A 25,947-nucleotide genomic window follows, 5' to 3' on the forward strand; every position below is an offset into this window, starting at 1 on the left:
ACGCCCACCCACCCACCCGCACACCCCAGTCCAAGTCCCCCCCTCCCCCCCCACGTAGATTTCCAAAACATGACAAATTCTAGAGTTACAAGGACAGGATGCCGCACGCACGGAAGCAGCAAGACGGCAAGCTCTGAACTGCTAGACAAAGAAGGAGCCTTATTGACAGTTGTAAAGCATTAGGCGTCAGACAGAAACTTGTCAAAAACAGCTGTTGTTGGGTACTGATTGATAATGTTTTCATTCTGACGGCTGAGACACTGCAGACAGTCGTGGGTCTAAGAAGAAGCCCATCACCGGCGCACACATGAACACACACACACACACACACACACACACACACACACACAACGGGAAGTCATTTAACAGATGGCTTAGGAGCACTCAGTCACAGTATCTAAAAACGATAATACTCTACATTTAATGAACTTGCAGGGAAAGCAGAGCCTAATGATCATTTATTTTTCATAGATGATGAGCACAACAGGACAAAATAAGAACAGGAATTGTGTAACTGGTTGTTGGAATAAATGTTTTGCGCTGCTCATGGATTACACAGTGTTAAAAATATTCAAGGATGCTGTAGACAAAATTGTGCGTGGATTGCTATGAATCATTTTTCATCCATTCCATTTTTTAAAAAAAGCTATAAAGAAGTGTTTAATGTTTCAAAGGTAATGATTTCATTAAAATCCACCTACAAGATAAAAACCACAGAAACTGTATTTGAACAACAGTAAGGTCCTGATGAATATCTTCTGGAGAATAACAAGGGATTACATCACTCTGTAATATAGTGTAGGTCTGTGGTATTTGGATATCAATCTATATTACCTAAAAGTTACAAACGTTTGTATTGCTCAGTGTAGGAAGCAGGTTTCTATCATTTGGCCTGTAGGTATTTTACATGGTCAAAACTCTACAAAATGTGCTCAAGTGTGTTTAATCCACAAACTTCAATATCCATAGATTATTCCTGATTTAGAAAAGACAAAGGTCTAAATCTTAGTAAAACTATACAATTATTTCTACATAATTTTATCATTTAAATTAATTAAAAATTAGTTCCAAAGACTGAATCTGGGCCCTAAAACTATTCTCTGCAGCTCCCAGCACACTTTAAAGGGCACACTGAAACCCCTGAAAATAGAGGTTTATAATTGAAGTACTGATAGACCTGTAATTGTTTAATAGATGGAGGCATTAATGGACTGCATTAAACTACATTAGCACTTAATGAATGAATATACAGGTGATTCTGTCTTTGATATCTCTGTCACAATCCATGCCAAGTTAAACCCTACGCCAGTTCAAAACTATATTCAGTTCAGCTGCTTTTGAAATTTTATATACTCTTTCAAAAATTATTTTCTCTTTTTCAAGCACTTAAAATTTTTAGTTTGATTTTATGCAGCTTAATCTTTCCATTAAAAAAAATTTGAGGCCTCGATCAAAGATTAGTGATGCATGCATTGTGCCTAAATTTCCTCTAACCCCTCTCAAAAACTAACGCAATGTCTTAGCTCTTAAAATAGGGAAGGGGTGAGACGTCAGATATAATCAAGGAAACATCATGGTCTTGTCTTTAAGTTCTTCAAAGTTAATATAGTAGGATATTCCTTCCTGATAAGGTGATTGATTAATTTTCTCATTTTTCTCTCATAGTTTATAAGGTCAGTAAAAACAAAACAAAACAAAACAAACCAAAAACAAAAAATAAAATAAAAATAAAATAAAACCCCCAGAGATTTGAAAATGATATACATATCACGTAGAGTCCCAGCCATATAACACTCCACCCCCAAACCCAGGGAAAATTCGTCAAGGTCCTGTGAGTCTTTTTGAGTCCTTTATAAAGGATTTGATTTCCATGAGCCACGAATTCCATCCATTTTAGGACAGAGTGAGTAAGAGACGCTTAGAACAACAGAAGGAAGAGGCATGCGGTGAAGATAATTAGTGGTAAACAGAGAATAAATTCTCTCTCAGTAGTGTGTGCTTGACGTTAATGCCGATGATAATTTACCTGGTTTACAGAATATTCACTTTAATAGAGAGATGAGAATCTGAGATAGCTAGAGAAAAATAGATGCTGAAGCCTTTAGAGTCTTGATACCAAAATAAAATTAAAATGAGAAACTAGCATGATAGGTTCAAGGCCTTTTGGGAACCCGTCTTCTTTGCCAGATTTCACATTCTTACAGCTTCATGGTCTTTCTCTTCTAACAAGTTTATCAGCTGCGAGAAGCTGTCTTTCAGTGCATCCATGTCATCCAGGGAGCAGGGCTGCAGAATCCAGCGTTTCCCACGTGCTAGTGGTTCAAGTTCAAAATATTTTTTGACCTAAGGAAAAAATAAATATGTTATTAATTATATCAGAACCTTTCTCATACCAAAAATTTGAGAGTGATGAAGTGGATGGATTTCCAGGAGAATATATATGAACTGTGATGCCCAGGACTTTTCAGAATCCCATCCAACAGCTGTTGTTGTAATGTGTGTTATACGTTGTGACCTGGGAGTGTTTTCTTTAGGGGTGAATGACCCGCTTGCAAGCCACTATTCTACCCATACACTTAACAGCATGGGAGGTCTGATGAAGTCTGAGAAAGAATTACATGCACTTATGACACAGGGCAAAGTACACTGCAGACACCAAAAAGATTTGATTCAATCAAAATAACTCTAGCAGAGCAGTTTTCCGTACAACACTCTGCTGACTTATTAAACTGGTGACAACCTATAGTATGTACTATATCAGTTATTCAAGACTTAAGTATTTTGACCAAACACATCACACAACACAAATCTAATTTAAACAATTTTTCTCTCCTTCCCTTAAATTTCTAGTACCTATTTCTGAGACCTAGAAAAGTGTTTTCTACGGAGGAAGGTAAAAACTGAGTGTATGTGTGTATAGATATATATATATATAAACTTACAAAAATGCACAAATATTCACAAAATTTCTCAGCTTTTTTTTTTTTTCTCCCTGTCCTGAATTTTTAGGGGGGAAGAAAAATCCAGATCTTACAACTACTAAGTGGGGTGGAGCATTTGCTGCCTTAAAAGCCTGTTTGATCATTAACCAGTCTCAAGTCACTCTTACTGTATTAGTTAGGATACCAACAGCATCTAGTATTGCCAATCCCTGACTGCTAATATATATTAAATTGTTATGATTTCCAGATATACTGGTGATCTTCTCTCAGAGGGCATGCTAATGTCCAAAGTTCACGAAGCTCCTTCACTCACAATACTACCTCATGCAAAAACAGAACACTGCATTTATAGCCCAGCAAGGTTTTACGTAACACAAAATAAATACAGTCAGTAACAACATCAGAAGAGGCGTTGTTCAAAGACATTCTTGGCCAACAAATTTCATTAAATCCCATGTGCCATGGAAAAATTCCAAAGTCTTACCTTAGTACTTGATCCAGGAAAAAAACAAAAACAGTGTCTCGACTTCATGCCATTCTCAAGTGTGGTTTCATTTTGCCTTATCATTGCAAGCACCAGACTAGTGTTAACAACAGAGATATACCATCCAAACTGGTTTTAGTAAGTGTATACATTCTTTCACGTGAGCAAGAATATATATGTAAGAAATACTAAGTTTTTATGCTAATTTAGGAACCACAAAATGCTAACATTTTGCAATTCAAATGTGTCTCAAACTTCCTATTTGCAAATTCATAATAAATACCAACTTAAAAAAAAAAGCATAACCCAGAAGCCTGTGTGAGACTCGAAGGACCATCCTTAATTTTGATTCTGAAGAGTGATGAAAATCACATTTACAAATTGGAAAATGGGTACGCAACTTCAGAACAGTTTCTGCCCAAGGTAGTTTATAAACCACGTAGTTAAGAATATTCTCGCTTAAGGAAAATATAAAACCCATACCTTTAGTTTCTCTTCTTTAGGATACTCAGAATGGTTTCCATCCAAGAGAATCTGAAACTGTTTATGCCGTGACCTGGCCCAGGGGACCCACCCAGCCCCACTGGAGGAGCTGTCCGTCAGCAGGCTGAGGCAGCCCTCGGCCAGCAGGGGGAGAGCAGAGTTGGCAGGAGCTACAGGTGGAGGAGGTGGTGGCCGCTCTAAAGAGTTTAAAATCAGTGATATTAGTCTCCTTACCTCTCCCACAAAGTGAAGCTTCAGATTGCACTGCTGAGCTTGGAAATGGGTGATTCCTATGCTTACGATGCAATCTGGTATCTGAACAGTAATGCTCAAAAGAGGGATAACATGAAGCATACTGAGTACGGCACATGAACAAAAGACCTTCAATGCACTTTATAACCCCAAATCCAAAGGACAGTATTTTAAGTTCTGTAATAACTGGGAAGAGGGCTGGTGGTGAGAAATTAAATAAATTAAAATAAAAAGATGAAGATATAGTATTTCCTCCAAATGATTCACTTAAAAATTATACTGTATTGATCCTGTTAGCATATTTACAGCTAATTTGAAATCAATGTTAAATTTAAATAATCATAAAATATTTGTAATTTGTGATGTTTTGCAATACTGACCAGATACAAAAAACAGTGAAGTTCAGCTATCTATTATGTTGGTTTCTAGGCAACTGAAAATATAGTCTATCATGTAGGCACATATAATAAAGATGTCTGAACCTTGGAAGATAATAGAGATGTCTGAAGGTAGCTATGTTTCAGTAATGGGTCCTGCTGACTATAAAACACGAGAAGGAAATGGAAGCTGCAGTTTCAGAGTGGTCACCAGATAAAGGTGGATGGTGGTGTTAAGCTGACAAATATGGCTGGGTAATTGAGATATTCAAATTTGTAATCTAAGTGGTATCTAACCCTGCCATATTCACCCTACTGGAATCCAAATGATTACCCACAATTCTACATGTGTAATATCAATTGCAAAACAAGTTTTGGCATTACAGTGATATCCAAGTACAGTGAGTGACTGTATTTGCTACCAGAACATAGCTTTTTATTATCTAGCACTTCACACTTCTATAAAACAAAAACTAAAATGCAAGAGAGAGGAAGATGAAGTCTTCCTTCATCTTCCTTAATGCTCTGAAGCCGATTTTTTTTTTTAAGGGTAACAATTTTGTTTTCTTAAATTAACCTGAACTTTAAATTTTTACCTCCCTTGTATTAGTACAAGAAAAATTATTCAGTTATGTTTTGACTTGCCCACTATTGCTATTTTGTCCTTCTATTTGTTGACATGTAACTGTAAAGGATAGTCTTTATGTTTGACCACCATATGCTTCCATCTGATATAGTTTTTAAGGTTAAAAGAAGCAAAACAACTGCCTATGATGCAAGGATCTATTTTTTATGATAGACATAATTTTTTAAAGCTCATTCTCTTATCAAGATAAAAATAAAAAAATGACAAGACAAAATGAATCAAAGTCTTTTGAATACTTTATCAGCTGCTTAAATGTTATGCTTAACTGGAAACTGCTGGAAGGAGGCAGTGATTGTTTCACATCGGTGTCTGGAGACGGCACTTGGGGAATGGCATCAGAATACAGCTGCCTGGCAACCTGTGGTCATTTAGCTATTTTCAGGAGAGCCACAGAGAGTGGGCGTTTGTTAGTAGCCATGTGTCCACCCTAGAGACAGGAAAACAAAGCCACCAGAAGTAGTCAACCTATTTTCCTATGTCATCAGAGCTCTTCTTCACTCATGCAACTGAGGGGTGATGTGCATTACTGCATTCCAGTATTTACACATTGCATTTACTGTAAAGTCCTAATATAACAGAGACGGATCGGCACCATCTCACTGCAGCTAATGTTTGTAGCAGCTGTTAAACCTGTGAGACATTACATAGCATGGGCGACACCCTCTTTCGATAGAAGCTGTCCTTTAGGTTTCCTTGAGTAGAGAAATCATGAAAATAATCCTTTCTTAGTTACAGCTCTCTAATATGGTTGCAATGATACTCACTGATTTCCCTGTCTTGCCCTCATTTTAGATTAAAAAATTTTACTTTCAATTCTTACAAACCTATGGTGATTAAATTTCTAGAAGTCATGTAATAGTTTCTGAGCTGCAATAAAAGGTCTTTCCTTTTCAAAAGCCCGCAAAACTAATTTTATTTTTAACATAAAGCTGCTTGTTTTTTTCTGGTTTTGTTATTAATCCACGTAAGTAGTGTGTACCCAAAGTTGGCCTCGTTTTTCCTTTAAGCACTCTCGGGAGCAGGGGGATAGGACAGCTCAGAAGGAGTCTACTTAGTGTTTTTCTGTAAAATAGAGTTAGACTTTAAGCTCAGACATTTATAAACAGAGCTTCAACCCACTTGAATTTGTGGTAAGACATTAAGTAGAGAGTTAGGATGTGTGGATTCTTGATTGTGGCGGGCAATGCCAATGCCGTGCATCATAGAATATCAGTCGCTCCTAGTTCCAGTGCACTAAATGCCATTAGCACCAACATGTCATGGCTATAACCGAAAACGGCCGTCACCACCTCCACCTCCGTCTTCAAAACACCACCAAGGCGTGGTCCGGTCCTGCTGCTGCTGAGAACCGAGAACCACAGTTCTAGCCCATGTGAAATGCAGGTGCCTCGTTGCTCTGTTTGGTGGAATTAGTTTCTTTTTCCACACACTCACCATCAGAAATAGAAACTGGATATTTCCTTTGCCCATATTTCCCCTGATCCCCAGCAACATGATACGCATCTTTCCTCTGTGAAAAGCTAGCAGATTATAATCAATCCCTCTTAAAGCTTGGGGATGGGGTGGGGGTGGGGTCAGGGTCAGTCAGGGTTAGTATAAGGAGCTTTAGAAATTTTCATCCTGAAAGTTAGTTTCCCATAAATTCATTCATTCAACCAACATTTCTTGAACTGAAATTGTGGCAAGTGTGTAGTCAGCCTGAGTGCACTCTAATGAGCCTCTGTACCAGAACTCCATTTGCCAACATACGGGTTTTCTGATGAGAGCAGAATACGTAAAACAAAACAAAAAGAAACAAAAACAGCCTCATCCAAGGACTGTCATCATCATCTATATAATAAGATTGGAAGTCCCCCTCCCCTCACCCCTGGCATTTTAATGACCCTAAAAGATCATTTCATACTGTACAGTTAGCAAGGGAAATTAAGGAATTAAGGAAAGCAATGGATTCAAGTAAATAGAGCAAATTATTTAGAACACTTTTCTAATCACCCATGTCAATTGGACAAGACATAGCTTGATAGAGGGCTGTTAGAGGAATAAAGGCACACTCTTTCTTCATCTCTAGAAAAGGAATCTTGAGAGCATCTGAGCTGACAATTTTAGCTCCTTCAAACCAATAGTGATATTGCCAGGGCAGGTGATAGAGACTACTGGGTGAGGATCTCGAACGGAATACAGAAAGCCAAGAAAATAAACTACAGTCATGGGATTTGGTAGGTAGAAAGCAAGCTGGAGGGTAACGCAAGAGAAATGTGACTCCACTAACTATCTGGCACCCAGTGGAGTCATTATTGCCTTCTTTTTTTTTTTTTTTTTTAATCATCATTTTATTGAGATATATTCACATACCACGCAGTCATACAAAACAAATTGTACTTTCGATTGTTTACAGTACCATTACATAGTTGTACATTCATCACCTAAATCAATCCCTGACACCTTCATTAGCACACACACAAAAATAACAAGAATAATAATTAGAGTGAAAAAGAGCAATTGAAGTAAAAAAGAACACTGGGTACCTTTGTCTGTTTGTTTCCTTCCCCTACTTTTCTACACATCCATCCATAAACTAGACAAAGTGGAGTTTGGTCCTTATGGCATTCCCAATCCCACTGTCACCCCTCATAAGCTACATTTTTATACAACTGTCTTCGAGATTCATGGGTTCTGGGTTGTAGTTTAATAGTTTCAGGTATCCACCACCAGCTACCCCAATTCTTTAGAACCTAAAAAGGGTTGTCTAAAGTGTGCGTAAGAGTGCCCACCAGAGTGATCTCTCGGCTCGTTTTGGAATCTCTCTGCCACTGAGGCTTATTTCATTTCCTTTCACATCCCCCTTTTGGTCAAGAAGATGTTCTCCATCCCACGATGCCGGGTCTACATTCCTCCCCGGGAGTCATATTCCACGTTGCCAGGGAGATTCACTTCCCTGGGTGTCTGATCCCACGCAGGGGGGAGGGCAGTGATTTCACCTTTCAAGTTGGCTTAGCCAGAGAGACAGGGCCACATCTGAGCAACAAAGAGGCATTCAGGAGGAGACTCTTAGGCACAAATACAGGGAGACCTAGCCTCTCCTTTGCAGCAACCGTCTTCCCAAGGGTAAAACTTATGGTAGAGGGCTCAACCCATCAAACCACCAGTCCCCTATGTCTGTGGTCATGTTAGCAACCATGGAGGTGGGGTAGGCGAATACCCCTGCATTATCCACAGGCTCCTCAAGGGGGCACTACATCTTTTTTTTTTCCTTGTTTTTTTTTTTTTTTTAACTTTCCCTTCTTTTTTAAATCAACTGTATGAAAAAAAAGTTAAAAAGAAAACAAACATACAATAAAAGAACATTTCAAAGAGACCATAACAAGGGAGTAAGAAAAAGACAACTAACCTAAGATAACTGCTTAACTTCCAACATGTTCCTACTTTACCCCAAGAAAGTTACATAATATAGCAACATTTCAGTGAACTTGTTCCTACTACATCCATCAGAAATTAACAGACCATAGTCATTTCTGGGCATCCCCAGAACGTTAAATAGCTTATCTGTTCTTCTTGGATTATTGTTCCCCCTTCCTTAATTGCTCTCTACTGCTAGTTCCCCTACATTCTACATTATAAACCATTTGTTTTACATTTTTCAAAGTTCACATTAGTGGTAGCATATAATATTTCTCTTTTTGTGCCTGGCTTATTTCGTTCAGCATTATGTCTTCAAGGTTCATCCATGTTGTCATATGTTTCACGAGATCGTTCCTTCTTACTGCCGCGTAGTATTCCATCGTGTGTATATACCACATTTTATTTATCCACTCATCTGTTGAAGGACATTTGGGTTGTTTCCATCTCTTGGCAATTGTGAATAATGCTGCTATGAACATTGGCGTGCAGATATCTGTTCGTGTCACTGCTTTCCGATCTTCCGGGTATATACCGAGGAGTGCAATCGCTGGATCGAATGGTAGCTCTATATCTAGTTTTCTAAGGAACTGCCAGACTGACTTCCAGAGTGGCTGAACCATTATACAGTCCCACCAACAATGAATAAGAGTTCCAATTTCTCCACATCCCCTCCAGCATTTGTAGTTTCCTGTTTGTTTAATGGCAGCCATTCTAACCGGTGTTAGATGGTATCTCATTGTGGTCTTAATTTGCATCTCTCTAATAGCTAGTGAAGCTGAACATTTTTTCATGTGTTTCTTGGCCATTTGTATTTCCTCTTCAGAGAACTGTCTTTTCATATCTTTTGCCCATTTTATAATTGGGCTGTCTGTACTACTGTCATTGAGTTGTAGGATTTCTTTGTATATGCAAGATATCAGTCTTTTGTCAGATACATGGTTTCCAAAAATTTTTTCCCATTGAGTTGGCTGCCTCTTTACCTTTTTGAGAAATTCCTTTGAGGTGCAGAAACTTCTAAGCTTGAGGAGTTCCCATTTATCTATTTTCTCTTTTGTTGCTTGTGCTTTGGGTGTAAAGTCTAGGAAGTGGCCGCCTAATACAAGGTCTTGAAGATGTTTTCCTACATTATCTTCTAGGAGTTTTATGGTACTTTCTTTTATATTGAGATCTTTGGTCCATTTTGAGTTAATTTTTGTGTAGGGGGTGAGGTAGGGGTCCTCTTTCATTCTTTTGGATATGGATATCCAACTTTCCCAGCCCCATTTGTTGAAAAGACCATTATGGCTCAGTTTGGTGACTTTGGGGGCCTTATCAAAGATCAGTCGGCCATAGATCTGAGGGTCTATCTCTGAATTCTCAATTCGATTCCATTGATCTATATGTCTATCTTTGTGCCAGTACCATGCTGTTTTGGCAACTGTGGCTTTATAATAAGCTTCAAAGTCAGGGAGTGTAAGTCCTCCCACTTCGTTTTTCTTTTTTAGAGTGTCTTTAGCAATTCGAGGCATCTTCCCTTTCCAAATAAATTTGATAACTAGCTTTTCCAAGTCTGCAAAGTAGGTTGTTGGAATTTTGATTGGGATTGCATTGAATCTGTAGATGAGTTTGGGTAGAATTGACATCTTAATGACATTTAGTCTTCCTATCCATGAACATGGAATATTTTTCCACCTTTTAAGGTCCCCTTCTATTTCTTTTAGTAGAGTTACGTAGTTTTCTTTATATAGGTCTTTTACATCTTTGGTTAAGTTTATTCCTAGGTACTTGATTTTTTTAGTTGCTATTGAAAATGGTATCTTTTTCTTGAGTGTCTCTTCAGTTTGTTCATTTCTAGCATGTAGAAACATTACTGACTTATGTGCATTAATCTTGTATCCCGCTACTTTGCTAAATTTGTTTATTAGCTCTAGTAGGTGTATCGTTGATTTCTCAGGGTTTTCTAGATATAAGATCATATCATCTGCAAACAATGACAGTTTTACTTCTTCTTTTCCAATTTGGATGCCTTTTATTTCTTTGTCTTGCCGGATTGCCCTGGCTAGCACTTCCAGCACAATGTTGAATAACAGTGGTGATAGCGGGCATCCTTGTCTTGTTCCTGATCTTAGAGGGAAGGTTTTCAGTCTCTCACCATTGAGTACTATGCTGGCTGTGGGTTTTCATATATGCTCTTTATCATGTTGAGGAAGTTTCCTTCAGTTCCTACCTTTTGAAGTGTTTTTATCAAAAAGGGATGTTGGATTTTGTCAAATGCTTTTTCAGCATCTATTGAGATGATCAATTGATTTTTCCCTTTCGAGTTTTTAATGTGTTGTAATACATTGATTGTTTTTCTGATGTTGAACCATCCTTGCATGCCTGGAATGAACCCCACTTGGTCATGGTGTATGATTTTTTTAATGTGTCTTTGGATTCGATTTGCAAGTATTTTGTTGAGGATTTTTGCATCTATATTCATTAGGGAGATTGGCCGGTAGTTTTCCTTTTTTGTAGCATCTTTGCCTGGTTTTGGTATTAGATTGATGTTAGCTTCATAAAATGAGTTAGGTAGTGTTCCATTTTTTTCAATGTTTTGAAAGAGTTTGAGTAAGATTGGTGTCAGTTCTTTCTGGAAAGTTTGGTAGAATTCCCCTGTGAAGCCATCTGGCCCTGGGCATTTATTTGTGGGAAGATTTTTGATGACTGATTGGATCTCTTTGCTTGTGATGGGTTGGTTGAGGTCTTCTATTTCTTCTCTGGTCAGTCTAGGTTGTTCATATGTTTCCAGGAAATTGTCCATTTCTTCTACATTATCCAGTTTGTTGCCATACAGTTGTTCATAATATCCTCTTATAATTTTTTTAATTTCTTCAGGATCTGCAGTTATGTCACCTTTTTCATTCATTATTTTGTTTATATGGGTCTTCTCTCTTTTTGATTTTGTCAGTCTAGCTAGGGGCTTGTCAATCTTGTTGATCTTCTCAAAGAACCAACTTTTGGTGATATTTATCCTCTCTATTGTTTTTTTGTTCTCTATGTCATTTATTTCTGCTTTAATCCTTGTTATTTCTTTTCTTGTACTTGGTTTAGGATTGGTTTGCTGTTCATTTTCTAGCTTCTTCAGTTGATCCATTAGTTCTTTGATTTTGGCTCTTTCTTCCTTTTTAATATATGCATTTAGTGCTATAAATTTCCCCCTTAGCACTGCTTTTGCTGCATCCCATAGGTTTTGGTATGTTGTGTTCTCATTTTCATTCGTCTCTATATATTTAGCAATTTCTCTTGCTATTTCTTCTTTAACCCACTGATTGTTTAGGAGTGTGTTGTTTAATCTCCAGGTATTTGTGAATTTTCTAAGTCTCTGATGGTTATTGACTTCTAATTGTATTCCATTGTGGTCAGAGAATGTGCTTTGAATAATTTCAATCCTTTTAAATTTATTGAGGCTTGTTTTATGTCCCAGCATATGATCTATTCTGGAGAAAGTTCCGTGAGCACTAGAAAAGTATGTGTATCCTGGTGATTTGGGATGTAATGTCCTGTAGATGTCTGTTAAATCTAATTCATTTATCAGATTGTTTAGGTTTTCAATTTCCTTATTGGTCTTCTGTCTGGTTGATCTATCTATAGGAGAGAGTGATGTGTTGAAGTCTCCCACAATTATTGTGGAAACATCAATTGCTTCCTTTAGTTTTGCCAGTGTTTCTCTCATGTATTTTGTGGCACCTTGATTGGGTGCATAGACATTTACGATTGTTATTTCTTCTTGCTGAATTGCCCCTTTTATTAGTATGTAGTGGCCTTCTTTGTCTCTCAAAACATCCCTGCATTTGAAGTCTATTTTATCTGAGATTAATATTGCTACACCTGCTTTCTTTTGGCTGTAGCTTGCATGAAATATTTTTTTCCATCCTTTCACTTTCAGTTTCTTTGTGTCCCTGTGTCTAAGATGAGTCTCTTGTATGCAACATATTGATGGTTCATTTTTTTTGATCCATTCTGCGAATCTATATCTTTTAATTGGGGAGTTTAATCCATTTACATTCAACGTTAAAACCGTGAAGGCATTTCTTGAATCGGCCATCTTATCCTTTGGATTATGTTTGCCATATTTTTCCCTCTCTCTATTAATATCCTTTATTGTCCCCATACCGAATCTCTTTAGTACTGAACCTTTCTCCAAGTCTCTCTGTCCTGTCTTTGTTTGTCTGTCTGTAGGACTCCCTTTAGTATCTCCAGTAGGGCAGGTCTCTTGTTAGCAAATTCTCTCAGCATTTCTTTGTCTGTGAAAAATTTAAGCTCTCCCTCAAATTTGAAGGAGAGCTTTGCTGGATAAAGTATTCTTGGCTGGAAATTCCTCTCACTCAGAATTTTAAATATATCGTGCCACTGCCTTCTCGCCTCCATGGTGGCTGCTGAGTAGTCACTACTTAGTCTTATGCTGTTTCCTTTGTATGTGGTGAATTGCTTTTCTCTTGCTGCTTTCAGAACTTGCTCCTTCTCTTCTATGTTTGACAGTGTGATCAGTATATGTCTCGGAGTGGGTTTTTTTGGATTTATTCTATTTGGAGTTCGCTGAGCATTTATGATTTGTGTATTTATGTTGTTTAGAAGATTTGGGAAGTTTTCCCCAACAATTTCTTTGAATACTCTTCCTAGACCTTTACCCTTTTCTTCCCCTTCTGGGACACCAATGAGTCTTATATTTGGATGTTTCATATTATCTATCATATCCCTGAGGTCCATTTCGATTTTTTCAATTTTTTTCCCCATTCTTTCTTTTATGCTTTCATTTTCCATTCTGTCATCTTCCAGGTCACTGATTCGTTGTTCAACTTCCTCTAGTCTTGTACTATGAGTGTCCAGAATCTTTTTAATTTGGTCAACAGTTTCTTTAATTTCCATAAGATCATCCATTTTTTTATTTAGTCTTGCAATGTCTTCTTTATGCTCTTCTAGGGTCTTCTTGATTTCCTTCATATCCCGTACTATGGTCTCATTGTTCATCTTTAGTTCTTTGAGTAGCTGCTCTAGGTGCTGTGTCTCTTCTGGTCTTTTGATTTGGGTGCTTGGGCTTGGGTTATCCATATCGTCTGGTTTTTTCATATGCTTTATAATTTTCTGTTGTTTTTGGCCTCGTGGCATTTGCTGAACTTGATAGGGTTCTTTTAGGGTTTGTAGACCAGTTGAAGTCCTTATCTCTAATTTATCAGATCTACAGCTTCGTGGAGTACACTTTCTCTAACTAACCAGCAGGTGGCGTCCACGAGCCACCTGTTCTCCACAAGCCAGATCTCCCCTGCTTAGCCTTTTTGGTGAGTGGGGGAGTGAGTCTTGTGGGGCCCAATTGGTGTACCAAGCTTGCGTGTGTAGTTGGTGTTGCCTGCCCTGTATGTGGGGCGTGTTTCTGGGCAGTCGGGGAGGGGGGGTGGCCCTAACAATCAAATCTCCCTGATGATCCTAGAGTTTTAAAGCTGCTGCAATAGTCTAATCCTTCAGTTCAGTCCTGCCACAGTTTGTCTCTGCCACTGACCCACAAGTCTTTGGTATTGGCGTATGGCTCCTGAGACTTGCAAGTGGGCCCCTCTTCCAGGCCGTGCACCCCGGGTCCTCTGTTGAGGGATGACTGTGCTATGTCACAGGTGAGTGCCGTCCCCCCAGGGCAGTTCTGGGCTGCTGGACTGTGTAGGGAGGCTCCCAGTCTGCTCAAATGATGGCTGAATGGGGCTTTGTTAATTCACACTGCTCCACCTTCCCAGCTCTGGGACATTCAGCTGAGGTTGCAGGGAAGGCTAATGTCCACGCCCAGTTTTGTGGTGTGTGCCTGTTATTTGAAGCACTTCCGTCACACTGGGTTGTCTGGGGCAGCTCTGGGCTATGGGGCTGGCGATGGGCAGGAGTGTTTCCTGTCCACCAGGATGGTGGCTGTGAGCGGACACCCCCCTTTTCTTGGGAAGTTGTGTTGTTTAGTGAATTTTCTCAGCCACTGGATTATTGCCTTTTGTCTCAGAGCTCTCTTAGTTCTGCTCTTGACTTGACGTGCCCAAATTGCAATTCTTTGAAGCTTTCTGTATTGAGCTTCTTAGAGTAATTGTTTTAGAAAAAGCAAAAAGGATTTAAAAAAAAAAAAAAAACAAAAAAAAACAAAAAAAACGGCCCTCCTCAGAGATCTAATGGGTTATTGAAATGCTAATAGACAAAGCAACCAGGGCCATTAAGGAAAGGTGCACAGGGCAGAGAGATCAGCTTTGCTTCGGGATTTGCATATGCGCCTCAAGGCCTGAGCTCGGCCCTTCCCCTTTCTGTGTTCACCAGAACTCCAAAAATCCTCTGCTTTTATTTTGGAGTTTTTCGTGTTGTTTTTTTTCTATGCCTGTCTCCTCTCTGCTGGGCTGGCTGCTCTCAGAGTCTCTGGTGTCTGGTCTCAGTCTATCTATGGTTGGAGTTTGAATCAGTAGAATGAGTTTCCGATAAGAGCAGCCACTGCAGTTCTCCCTTCTCCTTCCCGGAGCTGACAGCCCCTCCTCCCCCGGGACTGAGCCTGGCAGGGAGGGGCGCGGGTCCCCTGGCCGCAAAAACTTACAAATTTCGCTGATCTCAGCAGTTCCACGTTTTCATGAGTGTTGTATGAAGTATGCCCAAAGACAGATTGCTCTGTGGTGTCCAGTCCACGCAGTTCCTGGCTTTTTACCTACTTTCCTGGAGGAGTAACTAAAACTTACAGCTCACCAGTCTGCCATCTTGCCCCGCCTCCAGCCATCTTGCCCCGCCTCCTATTGCCTTCTTATAACAGTAAAGATACAAAGCGTCCATTGCATAGTTTATATTTTTCAAAGAATTATATGAATAATGGTTCTCGAGACAGGTTCATATTGGTTTTGAACTCTCTGGTAAAAGTGTGGTCTGGATGATAACATTTATCCCCGAGTTCCAATTGAGAGGATGCTAAGTGAGCATAAATGGACTGTGAAATTTTGAAGGATATCTTCCACAACCATTAAAAAGACTTTCATCTAGGCCCTTGCTCCCTACTTAAATCACTAGAGCAGATGCACCTATTGTATTAACATGTCATGTTGGGGGAAAACAAATGGACTGAAATGCTTCACGATGGTGTGCTGGAGCCCATGGAACCATGGGGCCAGCAGAAGTTGATGGTGTGCCTTCTCTTCACAACTCCGGCTATAAGAACTTCAAATTGTACAAGTGGTGAAATCTGCTATGGTTGGAGTATTTTATACCACAAAGATCTGCAAGTGCAAGAAATCAGGACTTTTTCCCTTCCAGAGAATTGGTTTTTAACTATTTACCAGCACATCACTAAGTAAGTTCATTTTGGATGTTTGTTTACAAAAGGACTCTCCCGCTTTGCTGTCTTAATTACAGAAGCTGGTGGAGCAGGCTTAGCTTGACAACCTTCACCAAAGTTAGAGAGAGAATTTTACCCACATCATGACTCTAGGACAGGGTCTGGAGATAAACTGGCATGGCATCATTAAGATTCTTCAGAGTGCATTCTTGGCAGCTTGTTCAAAGAAAGGTTAGTCTAGAGAGGGCGGTACCAGCTGTTCCCCTTTTCATTGTACTGCTTGTAGGATTTTGAAAACCTTAGAAAGGTACTAAATATGTCATAAAAAGCAGAAATAAATAATACAGCTACAACTAATTTGCCATAGTCCCAATGATATTACAATACAGAATGGGTAGTATTTACTTGTTACTGTGTGTTAGTAAGGACCAGGAAATGGCAATTTGATATCAATCAATACTACAATTTTACTTTGGGAATGCATCTTTATAATGGATGATTGAGCACTAAAATATTGTATGTAATATAAAAGTACAGTTCTGCAAAGACTGTTTCTTTCTTAAGGAAACAAAAGTTCCATGCAGCCTTCCTGACCTTGGAATAATTAAAAACCAGACAAATGACTGCAGGTTATAACCTGTGATGGAGCCTCACCCTTATTACAAGTCTTCTTCCCAAGTCAGTAATGTCTGATGTGTATAGAGTGGTTACATGTTGTGACAATAATCTTATAGACACCCAGGCTTCCACTGCACAGCACAACTGAGCATGTTCCAGAGTAACCAAATAAAACCATCCCATTGGCTCCCATGGTAAGACCTAATATCTGGAAAGCATTTCTAGTTTTGCTTAAATCGACTAACTTAGAATACAGAGCAAATTACAGCTATTTTTCTTTTTCTGATATGACTTGGGGTGTGTTTTATTGTCTTAACCAAAAAGGGGACTTATCAGACACCACTGTGCAAGGAACAAATGAGGTATGGAAGCTTCCTGCCTCCAAGGGCTAATGAAAGACACCAGTATTCCCATACCTGCACCCTCTTCTTTCTGGTTATTCTACTGGGCACGCTACAGCCTGGAGTGACTCCTCCATACAGGCCTTCCTCAGACTCCTGCTTCCACCCCAAAGGCCACCTTCATCCACAGGTGGAAAGGATTGACCTATAAATATGCTCATCTTTTAGGAGCCAGCTGAAGTCCTCCTATGATCTCATGAGGAAGCCTTAATATTATAGAAGAAACTTTTAGAATGGGAAGGGACTTTAGTCATAGAAGACATTGTTAGTTGCCTCTCTAGCACTCAGCCACCCTCCTACCTTCCAAATACATAGACAGATAAATAAATACCCTACAAATAAAGTTTTATTGGATCACAGCCATGTACATTCATTTAAGCATTATCTACTACAGCTTTCATACTTCAATGGCCAAGTTGAGTAGTTGCCACAGTGCTGGCATGCCGGAAAAATAATGCCAGCCCTTGGCTTAAAACAATCTGCAGCTTTCCTCTTTGTCCTGGATGAGGCACAAGGAATGCTTGGAAGGGGCATGGGGCATCAGTTTGACTTCAGCTTGCCAGACGTCCACTTCCTGGCTTTGGCCCACCTTAGTGAGATTTTGGCTTTTTCAAACTGGCCAGGCTATGGTTACCATTTCAGATACTTTGGATTGTAGTCTAGTAGGCCACAAGGGTCACCTCTCAGCAAAGCCATATTTTATTTCCTCTCTGCCTTCAGCCGGAGTTTATTTCTTGTAGAGACTTCCTAAAGGCCACAAGAAGTAGCTAAGACACAGGAAGCTTTTCTACCAAGTCCCCTAAAACTATACCCCATTAGGTAGTTTGAGGTTTTTGGTGTCCTTGAGGATAGCTTTTATTGTACAGGGGTTATTATTTATTGTTACTCTGCAGTTTTAAAAAAGAATATAAATTTATTAAATTTACACTGTCTGAAGCCCAGTTTTTCCTGAAGCTTTTGTAAGTTATTTACAAATAACTAAATTCTCATAGCTTTCCACATAACAGGTCAATTCTGAAGTCAATTACACATTTAAAATGACAATTATAAAGTGAATCTACGAGACTGACCTACATAGTACATATGCTTTAAATGAAAGTTTTTATATGGTGGGCTTGATTTATTTGATCATTTTTATACCCTTAATGTTAAAACTTCCAGGTTTAAAAAGACTTTCTCCTTAAGGAAACAATTTCCCATCCCAAATGAAATGGGCTATCATCCCCTGAAACTTGAGGCTCTCATCTCAGTGGACTTGGATTGCTTTTCAACCAGAATTTTTTGGCTGGAACGTGAGATTGGAGCTGCAGATAACCAGGGCAAAATATTTGGAGTCGCCCGTTGACAGGTTAAGTTCTTGAAAAAAATAGTTGCTGTAGCAAAAAGGACCTCATTGTCTTCAAAAAGGGTTGTTTGCTCCTGGACAAGTTATCATTACTTAATTCATGGTCTACTTACTGAAGTAGACACCTCCCCCACACCCAAACTTGAGAGAATTTCTTCCTGCATTTGGTTGGATTTTACATTTCTTTAGCACATGTTTTAATATCTTTCCATCTGGCTCTACAGCTATTTAGTTTTCTTATATCAAAACAGAATTCATGAATCATAAAATTCATCCTTTAAAAGTATATAATTCACTGGTTTTTAGTATATTCACAAGGTTGTGCAAACATCACCACTATCTAATTCCAAAATATTTTCATTACCCCAAAAGGAAATTCCTTACCTATTAGCAGCCACTCCCCATTGCCTCTTCTTCCCTGGCAACCACTAATCTAGTTTGTCTATATGGATTTGCCTATTTTAAACATTTCATATAAATGGGGTCATACAACATGTGGCCTTTTGTGTCTGCCTTAGTTCACTTAGCATAATGTTTTCAAGGTTCATCCATGTTTGTTTCATGTGTCAGTACTCCATTCCTTTTCATGGCTGAATAATATTCCATTGTATAGATATACCACATTTGGTTTATCCATTCATCTGTTGATGGACATTTCGGTTGTTTCCACTTTTTGGCTATTGTGAATAATGCTGCTGTGAAATTCATGCACAAGTTTGGTGTTAACATGTGTTACAGGCATCTTATTGAATGTGGAGTGGTATTTCCTTGTGGTTTTGGTATTTGCATTTCCCTAGTGACTAACAATGCTGAGGATCTTTTCATGTGCTTACTGTCTATTTGTATATCTTCTTCGTAGAAATACCTATTCAAATTCTTTGCTCATTTTAAATTGGGTTATTTGTCTTTCTAATTGCTGACTTCTAAGAATTCTTTGTATATTCTGGATACTAGATCCTTATCAGATAATATGATTTGCAAAACATTCTCTCTCATTCTGTAGGCTGTCTTTTCACTCTCTTTATAGTATCCTTTGAGCACAGAACTTTTAAATTTTGATGAAGTTCAATTCATCTATGCTTCCTTTGGTTCTTTGTGCTTTACATATCATATCTAAGAAACCATTGCTTTATCCAAGGTCATGAGGATATACTCCTATGTCATATTCTAAGAGCTTTATAATGTTAATGCTTATGTTAAGGTCTCAGTCCCTTTTGAGGTTTGAGGTATATGGTTCGAGGTGGGGATCCAACTTCATTCTTTTTTGTCAGATATCCAGTTATACTGGCACCTGTTGGGGACGATTAAGGTAGCATGTATAAAATCCACCCTCAGCGATGCCGGAGATATGCAACATGACCGCTAGGGCTGATGTAACAACAGTTTAAGTTGCCCTCAGCCTTCTACGGAAGTGATAGCCGTTTGTGCCTAAGATTCACATCTAGAGTGCTAGCTTTACTACCTGCCTTCTACCCCAGCAACAGTAGCCACCAATCCTGTGCTAGCCTTACATCTGCCATCCGCCCTAGCAACAGCAGCAGCCAATCCTAGGCCGCCACCCGTTCGTACTAGCCACTCCCTCTACCTTAGGGTATATATACCCTGCCTCTTCAATAAAGTTTTGCAGCTTGATCAGAAACTTGTCTTGCTGTCATTCCTCGCGTCTCTTGTCCCATACCATTCCTCCCTCACAGGATTTGGAGCTTCCGTTGAACGTCCTGCCGGCCGGGACAGGCACCATATGCTGAAAAGACTATTCTTTCCCCATTGAATTTTCCTGGTACTCTTGTTGCAATCAAATGCCCATATTATTACGGGTTTATTTCTGGACTCTCAATTCTATTCCACTGATATATATGTCTAGCCTTATGCCAATTAACATATAGTCTTTGTATTAAATTTGAAATCAGGAAGTGTGAGCTATTTAGATTTGTTCTTTTTCAAGCCTGTTTTGACTATTCTAGGTTCTCTGCATTTCCATATGAAATTTGTCAATTTCTGCAAAAAAAGCCAGTTGGGATTTTGATAGGGATTATCTTCGATCTGTATATCCATTTGAAGAGTATTGCATCTTGACAATAGTAGCCTTCCAATTTGGGAACATGGGATTTTTCCCCATTTTATTTTAGGTCTTTAGTTTCTTTCAATCATGATCTGCAGTTTTCAGTGCACAGGTCTTGCAGTTCTTTTGTTAAATTTATTCCTATGTATTTTATTCTTTTTGATGGTATTATAAATGAAATTTTCTTAATTTCATTTTCATAATGCTCAGTGACTGTATAGAAATACAGTTGACTTGTGTATATTGATCTTGTATCCTGCAACCTTGCTTAACATGTTTATTAGCTTCAATAGTCTTTGTAGATTCCTTAGGATTTTTAATATACAAAATCATGCCATCTGCCAATAGAGATAGATTTATTCCCTTCTTTCCAATCTGGATGCCTTTTATTTCTTTTTCTTGACTGACTGCCCTGACTAAAACCTCCAATACAATGTTGAACAGAAGTAGCAGGAGAGGACATTTTTGTCTTACTCCTGATCTTAGGGGGAAAGGCTTTCAGTCTTTCGCAATTAAGTATGATGTTAGCTGTAGGTTTTTCATAGATGCCCTTTATAAGGTTGAGGAAGTTCTCTTCTATTTCTAGTTTGATAAGTGAGTGTTTTTAATCAGAAAAAGCTATTGGATTTTGTCAAATGCTTTTTCTGTGTCTATTGAGATAATTGTGTGGTTTTGTTTAATAGTCAACTGATATAATATAGTACATTAATAAATTTTCAGATATTGAACCAACTCTGCATTCCTGGGATAAATCCCACTTGGTCATTGTGCCGGTTTGAATGTATTATGTCCCCCAAAACGCCATTTTCTTTGATGTAATCTTGTGTGGGCAGACCCATCAGTGCTGATTAGATTGTAATTCTTTGAGTGTTTCCGTGGAGATGTGCTCCACCCAACTGTGGGTGAAGACTCTGATTGGATAGTTTCCATGGAGGTGTGGCCCCACCCATTTAGGGTCGGTCTAAATTAAATCACTGGAGTCATATAAATGAGCTGACAAACAGAAGGAACTCAGTGCAGCTGAGAGTGACATCTTGAAGAGGAGCTACAGCCAAAAGGGGCACTTTGAAGAATGCACTGGAACTGAGAGAGGAACTTCAGCTTACAGAGACATTTTGGAGATGGCCTTTGAAACCAGACGTTTGCGCCGGAGAAGCTAAGAGAGGACAGATGCCCCAAGAGCAACTAAGAGTGACAATTTTGAGGAGCTGAAGCCTAGAAAGGAACATCCTGGGAGAAAGCCATTTTCAAACCAGAACTTGGAGCAGAAGCCAGCCACATGCCTTTCCAGCTAACAGAGGTTTTCCGGACGCCATTGGTCATCCTCCAGTGAAGGTACACAATTGTTGATGCATTACCTCAGGCACTTCATGGCCTTAAGAATGTAACTGTATAACTAAATAAACCCCCTTTTATAAAAGCCAATCCATTTCTGATGTTTTGCATTCTGGCAGCATTAGCAAACTAGAACAGTCATGGTATATAATCCTTTCTACACATTGTCTGATTTGGGTTGCTAGTATTTTGATGAGGACTTCTGCATCTATATTCATAAAGGATATTAGTTTGTAGTTTTCTTTTCTTGGGATGTCTTTGTCTAGTTATAGTATCAGAAGTAACATTAGCTCCACAGAATGTGCCAGTAAGTATTCCCTCTTTTTTTATTTTTCCAGAGGAGTTTGTGAATGGTTGGTGTTAATTCTTCTTTAAATGGTTGGTAGGATTCACTAGCAAAGTCTTCTGGTTCTGGGCTTATCTTTGTAGGAAGTTTTTGTGATTACTAATTTAATCTCCTTACTCGTTAAATATCTCCGTTCAGATTTTCAGTTTCTTTTTGAGCCAGTTTTAGTAGTTTGGGTCTTTCTTGTAATACATCCATTTCATCTAGGTTATCTAATTTGTTGGCATCCAATTATTTACAGTTTTACCTTAAAATCCTTTTTATTTCTGTAAGGTCAGTATAATGTCTCTCTTTCATTCCTGATTTTAGTAATTTTGAGTCTTTTCTCATTTTTCCTTGGTTGGTTGAACTAAAGTTTGGCAGTTTTGTTGATATTTTAAATATCACCAATTTTTGGTTTCATTGATTTTCTCTATTTTTTCTAGTCTATTTCATTTATTTTCAGTTTAATCTTTATTATTTTGTGCCTTCCACTAAACCCAAATTTAGTTTGCTCTTCTTTTTCTAGTTTCTTAAGGTGGAACTATAATTTAATTTTAATGGCATTCTATTGGCTCTCTTACCCCCATATATGTAATTCTGTTTTAATCTCTTTAACTTTATTGATTGATTTGGGAAGAGTTCTCTATTCTTGTCATATTTTCACTATCTGACAAGGCTACAGCTCTTATAAATGTAAAATGACACCCAATTGGATTATGTGTGTCTCACATTTTCATTGTTTTTATATTCACAACAGCTAATGACATATTTCAAATTACAATAAGCAAAAATTGAAATAATCTCTTTTTCAGTCAAAGTACAGGACAGATAACCTTACAAGTCAGGGAAAGAAGAGACTTCCTTATCTCTCTCATTACATATATTTAATCAATTGCACACTTTGAAGTTCATTAACTGCCTCACCTCACTTCTGGTGCCAAATTATGTATACTTGAGGAGGCCTCTGGTTGAAAGAACAAAATGTCAAACTCAAACTGGCCTAAGAAGATGAAGAGGATTTATTTTTCACATAACTGAAAAGTCCCTTGCTATGGTGGGCCAATTTGATTCAGAGATTCCTAAGGTTTTCTGGGCTGAGATTCAGTTTCTTGGTAATTACCTTTTTGCAGGATACTAATGCTGAAGGAGGTAGATCTGGGTGCTGCTAACTATGATAAAGGAAAGAAGCCTAAGGCTGAAGCTGTTGCATGGAGGAGGAGAGCACCAAGAGAACTGCAGAAAAACAGGTCTGATAAAACTTCTGGATCAAACTATGCCTAAAGCCCACAACCTATCAACTTTTCGGCTTTATGAGCCCTCACTTTCTCTTTAAAACAGGCACTATAAATAAATATTGAATAAATTCATAGGTTAGGATACTAAGCATCTCCTCAAGCCTGTGGTGAAATTCATTTTCAATTGTAGGATAACCTCGATTGGATAATTATTCTCTAATTTTTTCAAGTGTATGAGTCCTCAGTTTCTTGAGGGCATAGACAAGGAAAATAAATATTTTACATTTTCTAATGTACCCAGTACAATGCTGGACACAAAGAGGATACTCATTATTTATTTATTGTGATACATTTAAATAACTGAAAGTGTCTTGAAAAGAGCAACAAAATATGTACCTCATTTCATCCCATATTAAAATCCTAATAAAGGAAGGAAATTGAATATTGGAAAGAAGGTACTACTCTTTCCAATTAATCAGACTAAGGTTGCATTCAGGAGTTAGGATTTCATGAAGAGTTTCAGAACTGTAGATCTAATTGGTTTAAACTCTATTATACATATGCCTACAGGCAGCTGCAATGAATCGTTTTGCAAATAGAAAAGTAAACAGCCTATCATGGAAAATAGAACCACTCCAGAATTCTCAAGAACCATAGGACACTCATGTTTTGAGCTATTCCTTTAATCTGTGTCCAAACAAAGCATCTAATTCTTATCTCAGAGAAAGGGAAGCATTGACATATGCAAAAAGAGAAGCATCGGTACACTTGTCTTTGCATGCAGGTGCAGGCAACAGATTTTTCAATAACATTTTTAACATAGTCATTAATTACAAATGCAGCCTGGCTTCAACAGCACATAACTTTCCCTTTCTTTTCTTGTCTCCTCTCTTCCTTCCTTTCTGTAATCATTTCCACTCTACTGTTTTTAAAAAAGCATCCATTTTTAGTACCATGTGTTTTATGGTGTTATACTTGAATAAGTATCTCCCATGTTTGAAATAATACTCAGCTATGATTTACCTTTGTTTCAAGAAGACAAACACTGTAAATAAGAAGAACCTATCTACGAAACCCTTTTTTTCCTGGCAACAAGGATCTGGTTGTTTAAAGAGTCCCACCTCTATGTATGAGACCTAGTCAAGTATGTATGGGACAGGAAAGGGCGTTAATGAGTGAAAGTCCTAAACACATATCAGAGACAACCAATTAGCTTGTCTGAAACACAAGCTTGTAAAGCTATCAGTGACTTATAAAATGGTCTGCTACACACGAGTAAAATGTTGTTTAAATGGCTTGCTTAACTAGATGCATTCACCATGAAATTGATTCTTTTACGGCTTTTTTTTTTTAACCTAATACTCATTAACTGCACATGCTGAAATGGCTGGGTGGGTGGGAGGGTGGGTGGGAATCCTGTATTGTGAAGTGCAGGTTGAAGATATGATTTCCATATTTTATAAATTTGAGTTATATTTGAACAAAAATTCATCAATTACCAACAGTTGAATCTGCCTCGATAACTGAAATGGATCGACACAATTAGATTGTTCATCTTCTGCCTTGCTGAAAGCTTAGACTACGATTGGCAGATGCGCTCCAAAGACCTTCCAATGCTGGGAATTGATGCTTTTGTGTTAAGGAATTGCACGGTTTTCTTACCACAGCCTGTGATTCTGCAAAGTGGCATGAGGGGAAGACTCCCACACCTGGTATTTTTCAAATCCAACATGTTAAACACACACAGAAAAATCTTTGCAAAATAGTTTATATATTTGAATTTATTTGGCTTTTGTAACAGACATATGACCCCATCTCGATCTTGCAGTTGTGGGTGTGAGGAAGCAATAGCAGTAGTAACGGACCAAAATATTAATATATGGAACCCAAATAAACATGTTTAATATTGGCCTTGTGGTACTATGGTAGCACTCTGTCCTAACAACGACAACATTTAGATGTTGGAGCAGATTCAAATTCTTGGGCCTTAAACAGGAGACAGACAAATACGGCAAGCCATGCGTTGCTCAACCACCAATGGAGGGTGCCAATGGCCTTGTCCAGATGCAGGGATATTCAAAGGATGTTCCTGTCAGCAGTTTGTCCTCTGGCTACAGCAAGGTGCCACCATGGAAACATTGGTAGGAAAAGGAAAAACAGGAAGGTGTGGAGAGATGGGGGGGGAAAGGCAGAAAAAGCAGACAACCATCTCAACAACACGTCTGAGCAAAGGGAACAGTAACAAATGGCCTGGTAAGAAAGTGCCACGTTAGTCACAGAGAGAGAATTTCTTGCCCTGCTGGCAATACAGCCAGGAGGCTAATATCCTGGCAACTGAGAAATATGAGCTTGGAAAGAGGCTTGCAGGCAGTGTGAGGAAAAAAAAGCTGAGTGGTAATCCGTCCTGAGGAATTTTAGCCCAAAAAAAAACACAAAAACAAAACAAAACAAAAGACAAAACAAAACAAAACAAACGCACAAAGAACTAGTTAAATTCAGTATAAAGCCTGTGAAAGGCAAGCCTGGCAAACATTACAAGCTGACACAAGGAGAACACCAGAAATGAAGGTTCAAAAGCCAGTGACTGGCTTAACCCATCATTGCTAGTCTGGCCTTGGGTCCTACTTGTCATCCTAGGACTAGCAGAAACCACTAGTTCTTAACTAGGGGAGGGAGAGCAATTATAACCCCCAGGGGATAGCTGATACTACTAGGAGATATTTTGGGTCGTCACAGATGTGGGGGTCAGGGG

General features: G+C 38.6%; 1 protein-coding gene across 1 annotated transcript in view; it reads right to left on the reverse strand.

The window, feature by feature from the left end:
* Nucleotides 1-419: 419 nt before the first annotated feature.
* ARL15 (ADP ribosylation factor like GTPase 15) overlaps nucleotides 420-25,947 on the reverse strand; it is a 446,531-nt gene continuing 421,003 nt past the window's right edge. The window contains exon 7 of the mRNA XM_037798775.1: nucleotides 420-2,343. Within this exon, the coding sequence (XP_037654703.1) occupies nucleotides 2,191-2,343 (153 nt within the window). The 3' untranslated portion in view covers nucleotides 420-2,190. The remainder of the gene's footprint in view (nucleotides 2,344-25,947) is intronic.

The sequence above is a fragment of the Choloepus didactylus genome, chromosome 11 (genome assembly GCF_015220235.1).
Source record: "Choloepus didactylus isolate mChoDid1 chromosome 11, mChoDid1.pri, whole genome shotgun sequence".
NCBI lineage: Eukaryota > Metazoa > Chordata > Mammalia > Pilosa > Megalonychidae > Choloepus > Choloepus didactylus.